The sequence below is a fragment of the Bufo bufo genome, chromosome 1, assembly GCF_905171765.1.
Source record: "Bufo bufo chromosome 1, aBufBuf1.1, whole genome shotgun sequence".
Lineage (NCBI taxonomy): Eukaryota > Metazoa > Chordata > Amphibia > Anura > Bufonidae > Bufo > Bufo bufo.
Genome location: NC_053389.1, coordinates 586,838,668 through 586,856,312, shown reverse-complemented (window position 1 = coordinate 586,856,312; position 17,645 = coordinate 586,838,668). Strand labels below are relative to the sequence as shown.

The 17,645-nt window shown below is 38.7% G+C and overlaps 1 protein-coding gene across 1 annotated transcript in view; it reads left to right on the top strand.

The window, feature by feature from the left end:
* Positions 1-17,645, top strand: part of PLXNA4 (plexin A4) — an 810,841-nt gene that overhangs the window by 784,486 nt on the left and 8,710 nt on the right. The window contains exons 29-31 of the mRNA XM_040413397.1: positions 4,875-5,044; positions 11,737-11,949; positions 17,438-17,588. Coding sequence (XP_040269331.1) covers positions 4,875-5,044; positions 11,737-11,949; positions 17,438-17,588 — 534 coding nt within the window. The remainder of the gene's footprint in view (positions 1-4,874; positions 5,045-11,736; positions 11,950-17,437; positions 17,589-17,645) is intronic.

Here is a 17,645-nt window from a genome sequence, read left to right as displayed (position 1 = left end):
TGCATTTAAAATGTTTAGTGAATCTGAAAGTCATCATGGTGAAGTTTGATATAAAATATTAATAGATTATATGCATGTCAAACAAGTTAGAGAAGGTTTGAGATTAGCAGGTTAAAGGTTTATTTTTTTCCTACCCTTTAACATTATATTATTTGAAGGACCAACATTGTATACTGAGCAATGTCTTAATATATCTGGAGAGATACAAAGCCTTTTTTATAGACACAAATTTGTGGTATCTGCATCTGTTACTAGAGGAGTTGCTAAACTACCCCTAAGTGGTATTGTCTATGAGAATTGAAATCTGCTCAGCAGATTTCGAGCTCTATTAGAAATGGTGACATGATATTAAGAAATGAATTATTTAAGAACTATTACATTGTTATTGTTATCACTATTTATTTTTTTTACTTTCCAGGCATTTCTTAGCTATTTGTATGTTTTTCAGAATAATCCACCTGTCATTACAGCTCCCATAGGAGTTGTATACCAGAATTCTTATACTACACAATGGAAACTCTTCCTAACTATGCACAGTAGCTATACGTCTGCTTCTTTGGTTAGGCAGGTTCTATGGTGGGTATAAGAGAGCCCTCTTTTCATCACCTACTAGGCTTACTGTACCTATATGTTGATTTGTGAACAATGTCTTTACATTAACAATGGCAGTCTTGGATGCTATTTATTTGTTCCTGTATACTTTATCTTTTGTTATACCTTGGCGTACCAAAAAAAATTTAAACCATTGCAAAGTAATAACACAAAATAACGACTGACGGGGCAGACCTTTTATAAAGTACTCAAAGCTGTCAGACAAATAAATGGCATCTTTTGGAAAAAGCTTTGTCTATCCCTGCAAGAATTTCTTTATAGAAAATTATTGCATGACAGCTCTATAACTTTACGCTGTTGACATCTCATTTCTTAAATGCCAGCAACTTGTATTTCCGAGCCGCCACACCCCCTCACATTATTCTTTAAGCATAGAACTGAGTACAGTAGACACTGCATAGGAGGAAGCCGCCTTTGTAACATTTCATTATAATAAAGACTTTATTAGAAGTACGATTATGATGCTGAGAATAAGGCTTATTCAAGGGAATCTGCTCAATGCAGTACTGAACAACAGGACTCTTACCTCAACAGGGTCATCTATACTGCAGATACAAGCTCATTGAAAATTGCAATGTACAACATAGTCGGGAAAACTCTTTTTGAAACTATAAAACTTGGTCGAACTTTAACTGCATTAAGCCAAGTTTGTACAACAGACCAAATTTAGTCATTTATAGGTGGAACAGCAACAGTCACTAAGGCATCCTGCAAACAACTGTATCCGTTTTGCAGTCCACAAATTGTGGATCCGCAAAATATGGATGTGTATCCCACAATTCTTGCGGGATCCACTGTAAAAAAGCCTATTCTTGTCTGTAAAATGGACAAGAATAGGGCAAGTTCTATAATTTGCAACCTGGCCAAATTAAATGCAGTCCCATAGAAATGAATGAGTCCAGGTGCAATCCACAAAAAACACAGATCGGACACAGAGAAAAAATACGATCGTGTGCATGTGGCCTAAAGTAAACTTTCAACCCATCTTTTCTGACATACATACACCATTTTTGCTCTATAAAATCTTAATGCAAAAGGTCTAGTGGGGCTTAGAAACAATAACCAACATGCCAAGTTGACCACTGCATATTGTGACAGTATATTTTGCAAGGTATAATTTGCATATTAATTTTGTCTCAGCAAGGCTTGGTTCTTTTTATGTATAATATGTATCTTTTTATGTATTTTTTCAGTGTGACTTTTTTTCATCAGATAATTTTATTTTTATTAAATTTGATTTGGAATAGGTATTGGAATAGCTATGTGTGCCTTTCTGCCTGTGTATACAAAATCTAGGGCATAGCTTAATTCTGATGAACATATAGATCTTCTCTCTTATGATCCAGCAATCTGGGATCACAGTTCGGCTATACATGTATGTGTATTTAATGGAGAGAGGGGAAGAAGACATTGCCAGACACTTATGGCGGCAGTTTATCTCCTGGGTGAACAAAAAGATTGGGCAAAAATATTAACTTCTCTGATTCTTCTATCCCCTACAATTGTGAGTCAGGGGAGAGTTAAGAGCTACCTATATACGTTAAACCATTCTCTTCATGTTCAGTGGCCTTTACTCCAAGAAGCTGTAATTAAACTTAAAAGTACATAACTTATGTTTACAGCATATGTCTCTTACTTTTTTCCCTAACTATAAAATGTACTGTTTCCTAACTACTTGGAACTGTGAGATTCTCTCATTGACAAAAGAAAAATCACGCATCTAGATAGAAATGTCAGATTGCTACATAACTTGGTATGCAGTTACAGCATATCTCGGGCAACAATGTAAATGATTACAGGTGTGGTCTGATTAGACACTGGGGCTTGCCAGAAAAGGGCATAAAAGGGCTTTCCCCTGCCCTATATAAGAGATCATTTACTACTAGACATACTTATATTTGAAGAAATTGCCCAGGTGACAGGATCTGAGAGTAGCAGGATGGTTGTACTAATGTAACAGTTAATAAATGTTGAGAACAGTCATTACATGAGGGAACAAACACGGCAAACAGACTCCGGTTGGCCCAAACAAACCATTAGTAAAAAGGATTTTATGAACCACTGAAAAGTACAGTGGATCATCATCATGACTTAGATGGCACTCAGAGGGCACATTAAACACCCCTGCCTATGCCTGGACTATTTCCATGCACTTAGCAAAAGGAAATTTGGTGTCTAGCCACCGTTGCCTTAATTTACAGTGTGTAACGGTCGCGTACACACACACACAGGGGGGAGGGAAGTGACCACTGCGCTCCACCCTTACCCCTGGCCCTGCCTACTTGCCTCGCGAGTCCTAATGACAGGGGACAACTGGACGGCAATCCCTAACTTGGAGTAAGTGCAGGGATGACAGACAGACAAACAACAGGACGTGAACGGACCGAGTCAATACCAGGAAAGCTGTAAAGTGCAAATGGAGCAAGCAGAGAATTGTCAGGAGAAGCCGGGGTCATAAATACCAGGAGAGCAGAGAAGTACAAGAGGAGTCCTAAGAGAGTAGTCAGGTGGGAGCCGAGGTCACAATACCAGGACGGATGCGCAGTACAGGAGGATCAGGCAAAAGGATGGTCAAGGAACAGGATCAGGTAAGTATTCAGCAGTCCAACAGATAGCCAGGAACATAGAAATTAACAGGCAACCTGTAGCCAGCAGGCTGCCTGTATTTATAGTGGGGAGTGAGGGTCATGTGACGTGGCCAGCGTCACATGACCGACAGACCAACCAGTCGAGCACCGAGTGATCAGCTCTGCGCTCAAGGCAGACTTAGGAGCAGGGAGCCACCCAGCTAGTAAAGCCGCCCTGGGAATGAGGTCAAACACAGATCCTCATTCCCAAAGCTAAGCAACAGGTCTGCAGGCGATGGGGGACCGAGTGCACCTTCGGAACCCCGTGACACAGTGGTTTTGTGAATGAGAAACCTGGACTGCCACAGACTGTAAACCATATTATCTTTAGCAACAAATCCAAGGTTCTTTTTGGCATCCCATAACGATCGGGTTTGAGTATGGAGGCCTCGTGGTGAGTGCTTTAATCCTACCTTTGCTGTGGAGTGTCCCACTGCCCCAACTGCTGGTGTGATGATCTGGGGAGCCAACGAATATGACAGTTAGTCACCTCTAGCAGTGATATGAAAGATATTTATAGCTCAGTGATATTTGCAGGACATCCTGCCGCCACATGTGATTTCTCTCATAGTAGGGTTTCCAACTGGCATTTTTTAGCAGGATAATGCCCGCACATGCACAGCAAGAGTTTCCCAGGAATAAATTCACCGGATTGCCACATTTTCTTGGTCTGCCCAGTTGCCAGATTTATCGCCAGTTGAGCATTTATGGGATGAGTGTGCAGGATCTACAGACCCAGCTGCAACATCTGTGTGCAAATGTCTCCACACGAGAGGCGGCCCAACAGGATACTAGAACCTCCTTTCGCTTTAATATTGTAATCACTTACATAAATTATTATTATTTCACACATACAATGTTTCATTTGATTTCAACAACTCGTTCTCTGTGTTTTTTTTTTTGGTCAATGAGTGTATATAGACAGAATCTTATTTACATGCATCGGCCAGAATCCATGTATTGAAATATTAGCTGTGTTGAATAGTATGCAAAAAGGATTCACTGAGCGCAGGTGTCTTCCGAACTAGAATATTCATATCTTTAAAACTTGCATAACGCAAGCAGGTGTTGTCAGAATCTACTTTGATTAAATTTATTCCTTTGCTGGTCCCAATAATTAGTTTTCATCTTCATAATATAGTTGGATTACCATTTTCAGAAAGTACATAATTTTATTTTAGTTTTTCTAGTATCATATTAGACACACTAATATCACTCAGCATTTACACTTTGTCCTACTTTATCTATATTGTTTTCTTTAGAATAAAGCTAACATGAAACTGACTCTACACAGTATAATAAGTACACAGTAGAACACACAGTTAATGGAAGGCTACCAAATCTATTTCATGAACCATATCTATTACACAACTTTTTACCACCATCTTCCTGGCACCCATGCAGAACTATTTCATAATGGATGTATAGATTTCCCTTACTGGATATTATATGTTACATTCAGTTATTTCTACTATAACACTACTTATTTTGTCCATATGTGAACTGTATTCTCTATGTTGTTTGGTTACCTTGGTATTATAATTGCGAAATTAAATATAAATGTAACAAAAAGCTGGAACTAATTATAATTTATAAAACATCTTACTTTATTCTTCAATTGTATTTTGTTAACAGGGCACATTACAGAAGTTTGTGGATGACTTGTTTGAAACCATATTTAGCACAGCACACAGAGGCAGCGCTCTTCCTCTTGCCATCAAATATATGTTTGATTTTCTGGATGAGCAAGCAGACAAGCATAACATTCATGATCCTCATGTACGACACACCTGGAAGAGCAACTGGTAAGTAAGAAATTGCAAAAATATATATATATATAGATATATACTGTATATATAGATATATACTGTATATATAGATAGATACTGTAGATGATAGATGATAGATTCTTCTGTATGTTTCAAATTTAATATGAAGGCAAAAAGAGGTTTTCCTGACAGATTGGCCAACATAATGCTGTCTAATAGTAAGACATATATAAAGTTAGACATACGGTTATAAACTCTACCAGATTTATTACAATAGCTGATGCTGATTGATAAATCTGGTACACCTATATTGGCTGGTCTGACTTTACATCACCTTATATGATGGCATAGTTTACTCCAAAAAATAGGCAGTGCAATTTTTTGGCACACAGCACCAAATTAAATTCATGCTTCCTTTTTGCCCCCTTTATCTAAGCCATGCCCCTTATTGGACAAGTGATACAATGGATAAAAAACTGTCTAACACAAGTTAACAAATGTGGTACAAACCATATACACTATTTTTGGACACAAATGGCACCAGAATTCTAGTGCATCTTGATGAGTAAATCACCCCCTGTGTATTTAAATCCAACAAAAAAAAGTGTAGCATGTTCCATTGGATGCCAAATTATGGCTTGTTGGTTTCAGAGAGCCTACAGCTATATAATTTAGAACCATATATAATTCAATATCCAATAAATAATAATAAATGTTTGGCTGGATTCAAAGGTTTTTAGACTGTACAATTTTTTATGCTAATAAGTTAAATATTGTAAATATTCCTTTTCCTACTAGAATACTATTACTTTATAGAATACTATTAATACTACTACTACTAGACTAGTACTACTTCAAACTACTAGAATAAATAGTATATCATTGTTTCCAGTAAGGGAGGTAAATCATTGAACTTCTAAACAAGACTTTACGGGTATCAGGAGTAGTGGAAAATGATCAGATACTGGATATTAAAATCTACATGTAAATCTACATGCAAATCCTCAATTTCTCAAGCTGAATTCACACTGCTATCTGTTTTCATGTATGTGAGAGAAAATCTCTGAAGTATTACTCAAATGACAGAGAATACGTTTTATTTCAAGTTATGCGTACTGCCACACACTGCAATTGTGCTGCATTTTGCACGCAACAAAAGAACGCACAAAAAAAAAAACAGAAAACATGAGCTTTTCAAAAAACGTATGCAGTTTTTGTAACAGCATACCTATATGGCATATTGGGAACACAAATACATCTATGGCGACATAGATCCCTTTATTGGGTCACTGGGGTGGTATAGGCGATACATCGATGACCTGCTTCTTGTCCATACCACTACTGGAATCTTACTTCAATAATAATTGTCTCAATTAACTATTTTCTTTTTCACATCATTCATCAAGCATTGATATTTTAGATTTAACTCTAACAGCAGTTAATAGCTCTAATAGTGTGGAAACTGGTATGTTTTGTAAAGAAACTGCAGGCAGTGTTATTTTAAGAGCTAATTTGTGTCATGTGTCGTGCTGCACACGATTAAAAGTATGCCCATGGAAGAATTAACTGGCGCTAAACGCAATTCTCCTACTATTGATAAATATAACATTTTAACATATGCAAACATTTGTAGCGTCGAGGTTACCCTAGATGGATGATAGATCATGCATTAAATATGGTGGAGGATAAAAATAGATTGGGTTTGATTTCTCCTGCACAAACTAATAAGAGTTCTGTTTCAAATGAGAATAATACCCCTGTGTTTTTCCCACCGCCTATAGTGCGAATATTCATCCGTGTACACAGTATACAATCAATACATATGAGAATTAATACAAGTAGGATAGGGGTCTCATATAGTTTACTAGTGGAAGACTGCTGTACCTATGTGGCGGTACGCGTTTTTGGTTTGTTTCGCACATTTATACAGTGTCAGTTACTTTGTTTGTACATTACAGTGTCAGGTACTTTGTATACTTTATAATTATATTGATTCACTTCCAATTGTTCTGAAATGCATTTATCTACAAGCATATTATATAAATGTGGAAGTGGAGTGTGTGATTTCTTAGATTATATTTGGCTTTGGCAAAATATACATATCGCTGAAACCCAGCACCATCCACTTGGTGATTGAGGATGGCAGTGTATTTTCTCTCAAGATCAAGGGCTCAGTGATGCCTCATTGACGAGGAGGTCTGTAAGAAGTGACTCAAAGTTAATTTAATCTGATTGCAAGGAGATCATTTCTTCATTTTCTCTCTTTCCTCCCTCCACCCCTTTAAATAAACCTCCTGTTCATTTAGCCTGAGTGGCTGCAATCAGTTTGAGATTAAAAGCGCAGATAATGTTAATAATATGCTAATGCTTCATTAGTCAGACACTTAGTGGTTCCCAGGCTGTGTGTACATGTCACTGCTGTGTACAGAACCAGCTCGGTGTCACTGGGGACAGGAAGAATCCCACTTGCCTAGTCCTCTGCTCGTGCTTATTATCTCTATAGTACCTACTTGAAATGGTTCCTGATAGTAAGTTGATAGCAACAGGCTGGACAGTAAGATGCAGCTATAAGGTTATGGATTATATACTTTATGCAGGTCAGAACAACAATACATAATGCATAGTATGGACTGCTTTGGCTAATTAAACAGTTGGGCTCTTTATTACTGATAAAAAAAAAAAAATGAAACAAAAATGAGAAATAGTAATACAATGCCATCTCTAATTTCTTATTTTTATTTATCAAATGTCCTATCAATTATATGTTAGAGCCAGTTCACAAATGTTCATTTGTTGAGTGATCTTTCATGTGGAACTAGAGATGAGCAAAGAATTGGAAAGTTAGATTTGGATGCTTCTCCGAGGTTTACAAAAAGTTAGCTTCATGATTAATTACTTTGTCACAAAGTGCATTTATTTGCGCAAGTAGTTGGTGTAATGACATTGTACCACTCTGTGCCCATCAGATGCCGCGTTTATTGCTTATTGCAGCATCTGGCATTAATATTAAACTGTAAAATAGAAAATAAAAAAATAAAATCCTACTTACCTTATCCATTTGATCGTGAAGAGCTGGACACCGCCATCTTGATTGAAGATCCAGCGCAAAATGTTGCGTGGCCTGTGATGACATCATCACCCTAAGGGGTACAGATTGGATGGTATTGGTTGGCAGTATCCCTGCATTCTCCCTCTTCAATATTCTTCTATTAATGCTTTTCAGCAACACTGTCCCTAGCACATAAGCACTTGCCATGTGTCTTCCTGTGCTCAACTCATAGGAAAATGGTAGAGATTGCTTGGGATGAGGGTTTTATAGGGCTGTGACATCACAGGGGATGGCTATCTGCGGATTGGCTGGCTGCACTGCATTACTGGTGATGATGTGTTCCCGGGCTTGTCTCCTCTACACTTAATTTCATTTTGTAACAAGTGCACTAGAGCCATTGTAGGAAAACCTGTTTTGTTATCACGAAGCATGAGAAAATTTTAATTCATTTCAAATCAAGGTTTTCCTAAACTTCGGACCAAATTCTGCTTCGAACGTTTCACTTTGCTCAGCACTAGTGGTGATTAATCATCTCCATACAGAATGATTGATTAATGTAAATGTGGCTCTAGTGCACTTGATTGATTGGCGAATAGGGTTGAGCGAACCCGAACTGTAAAGTTCAGGTTCGTACCGAACTTTACGGTGTTCGGCACCCGAAACCGAACCCGAACATTTCAGTAAAAGTTCGGATTCAGGTTCGTGTTCGAGTAATATTAATATACTCTCAGATCTGAGTTTTCTCCAATCCGATGGTATATTTTAACTTGAAGCGTTCCTATCACCATGGGAACGCCTCTATGTTAGAATATACCATCGGATTTGAGTTAGATCGTGAAAACTCAGATCCGACTGTATATTCTAACACAGAGGCGTTCCCATAGTGATGGGGACGCTTCAAGTTAGAATATACTGAGAACTGCTCCCTGCTGCCTGGCAGCACCTGATCTCTAACAAGGGGCTGTGATCCGCACAATTAACCCTTCAGGTGCGGCATCTGAGGGGTTTATTGTGCGGATCACAGCCCCCTGTAAGAGATCAGGTGCTGCCAGGCAGCAGGGGGCCAGACCCCCCTCCCTACTCAGTATTAAAATCATTGGCGGCCAGTGCGGCCCCCCCTCCCTCCCTTCCCAGTATTAAAATTATTGGTGGCTAGTGCAGCCCCCCCCACCCCCTCCCTATTAAAATCATTGGTGGCTCGTGCGGCCCCCCACCCCCTATTAAAATCATTGGTGGCCTGTGCGACCCCCCACCCCCACCCACCTCCTATTAAAATCATTGGTGTCCAGTGCGGCCTCCCCTCTCCCCCCCTAATTAAAATCATTGGTTAACAACCCCCCTCCCCCCCATCATTGGTGGCAGCGGAGCGGCAGTTCCGATCGGAGTCCCAGTTTAATTGCTGGGGCTCCGATCGGTTACCATGGCAGCCAGGACGCTACTGCAGTCCTGGCTGCCATGGTTACTTAGCACTTTTAGCAGCATTATACTTACATGCGCTGTCTGTGGCCGGCCGGCGCTCCTCCTACTGGTAATTGAAAGGTGTGTGCGGCGCATTGCTTATAGCACAGACCTGTCACTTACCAGTAGGAGGAGCGCCCGGTGTTGTGTTTTGAAGAACTCTTGATTAGAGATGAGCAGCATAGGCAATATTTATTTTCGCTATATTTTTGCAATAAATTAGCAAATTCTCGAATTCGTGATCTCTAGTCATTATTTTCGCGATTGTGCAAATCGGCACTAATAATGCTCATATTTTTTGCGCAATACATGCAACTTCACATTTTATCAGGTCTGAGTAGATATTACTGATTGGTGCACTAAGAATTGTTGTGACATCACAGCACTGTCTGTAGCATGTATGTATGGACAGCAGAGAAACAGTAATTCCTATCATACTACCTAACACCCTGCACTGGAACCTATCAGCTACACTATATTGATATCTATTAATCTCTCAATAGTCCAAAACACTTCAACAAAGGAAGTATATCGGTACACTCCTCAGTACACTAATAAACCCCACAAAAATGGAGTGCAAAAACACCTTAACGAATACAAATTAACTTTTATTGAATACAATATTAAAAAATGATAATTATAGCATCATATATTAGTAGGGAAAAACAACCGCACACACACCTAATACTCCCACAGAGCATCAATAAAAAGGAAGAAGAAAGGCAGTTCATAACATTGATAATGACCGTAAACAGAGCTGGCCCGCAGCTAAAATGTTTGATGCATACTGCAATCCTTTATATGCTAAGGGATCACCTAGGATTGTTCCTATGGGTGACAAAAAACATGCCTAACTACATGTGCATGTAACCTAAATACTGACATCTGGTAAACATACCTAATTATAAACAGAGGGTATAGAGGTGGTGGCTCTCCTCGACGCCCGTTTTGCGTATTATGGCTTCCTCAGGAGGAGTGGTTGAATAGGGGAAAGTCATCACTTAAAACAGGAAGCCATATCAATAGCGAGTCCGGACTAAAATCATGTGATATTCATTACACTGCGTCATCACAAATGCGGCGCATGACCAATCATAGGCCCATAGGCTTTCAGGTTAATACTACTATTCTGAGAGCTTAGTTGCTTACTTCATAATATTATTGTTATACTGAACTACATAATATAGAATTTATATATATTGAATAATTTATCAGCACAGGCGATTTAATTTATTTAGCAGATGAACAATATAGTGCTCAAGGGTGGAAAATCACTTTAATGGTTACATTGGTGGCCTGTGTCCATCGCTGTCCTTCTACTTAGGAACTTTATTAATTGAACTACTGCTACCCCCATTTTTATCTTCACCACCACCCACCCTCATCTCTATGCTCTGTGTAAAGTTGCACAGCTGCTTCTAATTGTTAATGTGCCTCTGCTGTAAATGCTGGACTGCCCTCTCACTCCTTGCCTGAGCTTAGGTTCCTAGTTTACCAGTGAAAGTATGCTATTCTGATTGTCTGCCCGTGTACTAAACTTCTGCCTGTTAACCAACTCTGATACTCCACTGCCAGCTCTGACTACCTACCTAGCCTACCTACCCATCCTGTCTACCGTACTGATCCTTTGCTGCCTGCCCTGACCAGTTTCAGACAGTTTCATGGAATCCATATATTCTACCTGCCCAGACCTCTACCTATTTACTGACTATGAGTATTGCCTGACCCCTTGGTGCATTGCACTGGGTCAGCTGACAACTACACCGAGACTATTCCAAAAGGTAGCAACCTGGCTGGTTCCCTGCAGCAAAAAGCAGATCTCTTTATATGGTTTAAACGGTGAAAACTAGGGCATCACCAGAATAACGCCTTTAGGATTAGCCTAGTCAAAATCGTTAGTTGTTACATCCACTGCTTGATAGATGTAATCTGTAGAGGTAATCTGTACCTTGATAATAGTTTCCATTGGGTATATGACATTCTAGAGTAAACTTTTCTAAACTTTAATTCAAGCACCTATCTAATTACCCTGAACCCCTGCTTTTAGACCTATAGTGCTATTGTAAAATGTATTCATGAGATGCAGCTTCCCTCTTCTTTTATGCTATACCTCTGCTTATGCAATTATGATGGGAGTTCTCTGTAAGCATTACATAAGCTATTCAACTTAACATTGTAAAATATTTGTTTGGTGCTAAATAGGTTTTCTTTCTTTTCTCAGCTTACCATTGAGGTTCTGGGTGAATGTCATAAAAAACCCTCAATTTGTCTTTGATATCCACAAGAACAGCATTACAGATGCTTGTCTTTCTGTGGTGGCACAGACATTTATGGACTCCTGTTCTACTTCAGAGCACCGCTTAGGGAAGGACTCACCTTCTAACAAGCTCCTTTATGCCAAGGATATCCCAAGTTATAAAAACTGGGTAGAAAGGTGAGTTGTAGATATTGATGTTGCATGTAATCAGAAAATGACTTATTGTTTTTGGAGACGTTTTGATGATTTCTATATCTAAATTGTGCAATTTTTGCACTGACCATTAGGCCTAATAATATGTTGAGAATTTCTGTTCTGTATGTGGAACTTTTCAGTAGCCATAACGTTATCATTACAGGCAAAATTACAATGACAGATATAATCTATAAATCTATAGATAGATAAATACATAGAACACAGGATCTACCATGCACTGGATTGATTATTCACAATAGGTTATATCTAAGTTTATTTACTCCCTCCTGATCTCTGTACAAGTCACAGAGCATTCCTAGAAAAATTTCACATAGAAGTCAATTAAGTCAGCCCCTGTCTATTGTGTTGATACGGCTGTTGTCAAAGAACAAGAAGACTTAACATATTTTAAACCTAGTGGCCGGTGTGAAAACTGCAAGATCTAGTTTTTTTTATGTTTTTATTTTTAAAACATAATTTCAACAATAGGTCATGTTGCGATGACACATTCCCTTTAATTTGTATTCCACAAATACAGTTCTAAACTTTACACTCATTAAAATATTTATACGCATAAATGCTATAAACCATGTCTAATAGATCAAAAGATCTCATGTATTGCTACTATGCTCTAATAAAGTTTAATAAATGGGGATAGACGGCTTAACAGAGAATAATATAAGGAAGGTTTATCGCTGTGTAGGAAATGATGATGTCATAAGTCTGTTTGGTTCTCCCTATCCATCAGAACTTAAGAGAACATTTATCAAAACTGGTACACAGGAAAACTGTCTTAGTTGCCCATACCAACCAATCAGATCCCACCTTTCATTTTTTAGACTTCTTTTGGAAAGTAAAAGATGGAATCTGATTGGTTGCTTTGGACAACAAGGCCAGTTCTACCTTACACCAGTTTTGATAAATGACCCAAATGGAGTTAGTAATGTATTGTGATGACGTGCACAGCATGCTGGAGTCACATCTATTCCTGACTTGCACAACCATACCTAGAGACATATTGAAAAGATGTTCCTCTTGCACATATGTTGTAAACTTCTGGCCTGATAAAATGGTGATAACATGCTGAAAACCCATCTGCCTTCCTTTTCTTGGATGCTTAATACATTGTGAATTGAAAGAACATTTGGTGTCGTATCAGACATATTGTGCTGGCGCATACCATTGCTAGTGTGTGCAGTGCCATTTCTATATAGTACATCTACAACATACATGCTGAGGTTCATTTTTTATATTATGAATAAAAGGTTCTTAGTCTTCAAAAAGGAAAGAAAAAATTAGCATGGCTGCATTTGATCTGACATTTTATTAAATGAAGAATTTGCAGTTGGTGGTAATTATGTTTTACATTGAAATAGAAAATAGTGATTTTTCGAGCTTCTGTGCTCCCACCTGTACCACAGAATCAAAGTACAGCCTGCTAATTCCAGCTTGGACGTATTCACTGCTGGGTTTTCTTGAATACAAATGAACTTACAGACTTGCGATTGCCAAACGAGCATTCATGAGACCAGGTCACAGCTCAGTATTTTACTCCTTGCATAGGATGGGCTTTGTGCTACGACTATTTGTAGTCCTGGGGGGGTCTTACATTTAATTAAAGGGGTTGTCCCATGAAAAATATTCTACAGTTTTAAAACCAGCATCTCCATCTGAATACTTTTGTAATTGCATGTAATTATAAATTTAGCATAGCCACTGAGTTACACCTCATTCATACGTCAGTGTTTTGGTCAGTGATTTCCATCAGTGATTGGGGGCCAAAAACCAGGATTGGAGCCTCCACAGACATAAGGTATAAGGGAAAGATCTGTTCCTGTTCTGTGTTTAGAGCAGCAACTGGTTTTGGCTCAAAATCACTGATGGAAATCACTGACCAAACACTGACTGTGTAAATGAGGCATTATTCAATAAAATGTATCTGTATAGCGCCACCTGCTGTTTGTTCTTTTTCTTATTTCTTTGACCTGCTCACTGAGATGGCCGCACATGCTCAGTTTCATCCTTCAACTGCCTCCTAAGCTGTGATAGGGAGAGTTGAGAAACGCCTCCTGAGTTGTGATAGGGAGAGCATGGACACGCCCCCTTAGCTGCAGCAGAAAAGACACTCCCCTTGAGCTGTCAGCTTGATATAAACCTAGCAGAGCAATGAATGGGGAGATCTCTGGATCCATGTGAGGTACAGGGCTGGTTCTAGCTTTGTTAGAAAAAGATTGTCATGTACTATATGATGTCTGATTTTCATTTTTTACCATTATTCACGGGATAACCCCTTTAAGGCACAGATTGTCAGGAAACAATTGTTCCTTCCCGAGAATCAGCTGCTCATTAAGTGAAGGTGAAGTGCTGCTTTTTTAATGCAGAAATCCTCTCCACAGAGGACGAGCCAATGCTTCTGCTATCGCTTGACCCATGCAAAATCATTGCTTCCGGGCAGCAGAGTGCTGTTTAGAAGGCATGATCTGCTGCATGCAACCTTTTCACAGGCCGATTATCGAGAATCATTGGGTTTACAGTAGGGTCCATATTGGCTTGCATAATAGGACCCTTATAGTTTTATCTACTGACCTATGAAAGACCACTGATAATGCTCATTGTGATATCACATCACATAGCATTTATAGTAGCACAAAAAGTCTGCACCGGGAACTGCACATAACTTGACATGTGGTGCAGATTTTCTTTTCACAGTACAGTATATCAGCTTATGTCGTAATGCAATGCAGAGGGTGAAATCTGTGGCAAATCCACATCATATCTGCACTGAGGTCCACAGCAAAATCCTCACAATTTGGTGCTGCTGCTATTGACCAGATATACAGCAGACCCGCTATGTGTGGCCATAACTTTAAATATAACTTTGCTGAATCTGTATAGATATTAGTCGACAAATGTTGCAAAATATGACATGTTTGCTCTTTATTGTACTGTATACTGGTGGTTACATTTTGTTTGCGATACGTCACCATTTTAAGTGATTTAGAGTATTTCCTAATACCAAACACTTCTCCCATGTACTAGTTCACACAGGAGTCATATATAAATGAATATGTATAATATTAGTGTTGAGCACGAATATTCAAAAAGCTAATTTTTATCTCGAATATCGCCACTTTGAGAATTTGTGAATATTTAGAATATAGTGCTATATATTCGTTATATAGAATATTCGTCATTTTTTCCGTCTGAACACATGATTCCTCCCTGCTTTTTTCTTGTGGGCCACTGAGTCATTGGCCCACAAGCAAGCGTTCAGATGAAAAAAAGAACGAATATTCTAAAAAAATGAATATATAGCACTATATTCTATAGTGCTATATATTCATTTTTGACCCACGCCTGAATTGATTGCGTAATATTCGCATATTACGCGATCATTACCTTGGCGATTTTCGAGTAATAGAAAAAAAGAATGTAGAATATAACAAATATTAAAATTCGCGAATATTCTATGAATATTCTACAAAATATTCGTGAAATATCATCAATTCGAATATGACCCCTGTAGCTCATCACTATATAGTATACCGTAGACTTTATTTGGTTGAAAGGTGAATTATGATCTTAATGTTCAGTAATGCAGTGTATATCTGCACTAATTATTATCAGACGTGCCCGTGTCCAGTACGACTTAAGTTTTTATACAGTATCAGCAGGTATCACTGCGATATCTACAGGACACCTGTCAGCTATTCTAGTAACAGACTTTTGCTCCTAATTATAAAATCATGTATCATGTTGCTGACTTATTTGGTGCACAGAATGTCAGAACGAAGAAATTAAATATGTAAATGATTGAGTCTAATTAACTAGTTGACAGCAAAGCACAGATGTGAATGGCAATGACTGATTGCTTTCCTCATGCTACGTCCGCTTATCCTGGAATTACATGAGGGATGAAGGACATAGAGAATACAACGTTCCTTAATGAGTCAAAAGATATTAAAATCTTTAGGGAATTAAATACAATGAAGCCCAATGAAGCCCAAATATCGAAGGATACAATTCACATTTTCGTCCCATGTTTAACATTTACGTTGGGGGGAAAAGAGAATTAAAAACCATAGTACACTACGTATCTCCATCCTGCAAAACCCAGCAAAGAATGGATACTGGTGATGGATACTATTGACCATGACATCCATCTGAGGCATGCATTTAATATATACGTCATGTGTATAAAATAAATGCGTAACAAAAACTTGATGTGAACAGAGCCTGAGATAACTTTTATCTATTGGGATTAATGTAAATTTGTCAATTGGAGGAAAACAAAGCACATCTACATCTTCAATCTTATTTATGTATCTGCTGATCCTAAGAAGCTGTATAGAAATCTTCCATCCTTTAGGTAATTGCACAAAGCATTATTGTACCATGACACCTAATATAGGAGGATCTTGTGATATTTACTATACAGTGATGCTCTATGTGCTTTAAAGGGGTTCTCCAGGAATACTGATATTTTAACATGCAGCCTGTCTCTGTGAACAGTAGTTTCATACTTACCTGCTGCCTGCCATTCCATTCCACTGCCTGTGTCCATCTTCTGGTCCCCAGCTTGTTTTCTCCTAGCGCTGCATGGACATGACCTCATGCTCCACTGAAGCCAGTGACTGGCTTCAGTGGGGGCGTGCTGCTTCTGACCATGTCCATGGAACAACAGAAGAAAACAAGCTGGGTACTGGAACATCGACACAGTGGAGGCATCGAGGAGGACTGGAGCGGTGTGGAGCAGGTAAATATGAGTCTTCTGTTTATGGAGGCAGGCTGCAGGCACTTAATGAAAAATCTGTATTCCTAAGAACCCCTTTAAAAGTTGCATAATATAGGAAGCCCCTGCAGTTACTAGTGAACCAAATGAAAACCACTTTAAAAAGTACCTGTAAACCCCCCCCCCCCTTCATTTACATGTCTGCTTTAGTAACTACTTGCATTTCCCATCCTGGAGCATCTATTCTTATGACTCCATGATGTGCTATTCCTTTATTATTGCTTCTAGAAGTTATGATGGAATTGCCAGCAGTTTGTAATGAAGTTCAGTCTGGGTATTATCAGTTAAAGATGTGTACCTGCACAGTCTGATACTGTCCAATCAGTGCTCCCAGTGGCATACTGTCGAGGTGCCCCCCCCCCCCCCCCCTGTAACATGTAACACCCATCTGGATCTTCATTGTAAACTGCTGGTAATTCATTCATAAGCTTCTAGTAGGAATATAAAATGATAGGATCATAAGAATAGATGCTCCAGAATTATTGAATAAAGAATTAGTAGTATTTGCTAAAACAGATGTGTCAGGAGAGGTTACAAATCATCTTTAACATTGAAATAAGTGTAATAGTTCAAATGCTGTATTTTTACAAGTTAACATCATTGCTCTCTAAGCTAAATTAAGTTTTGTGGATTTTGTGGATTTTTTTACAATTAATTTGCATGATATTCTGTTTCCAGGTACTATTCTGACATTGCCAAAATGCCAGCTATTAGTGACCAAGATATGAATGCTTACTTGGCAGAGCAATCGCGTATGCACATGAATGAGTTCAATACCATGAGTGCACTCTCAGAGATCTACTCATATGTTGGAAAATATAGCGAAGAGGTAAGTACATACACATACAGTAGTTACTGGACCACATGTAGGCTATTCATTTCTCTT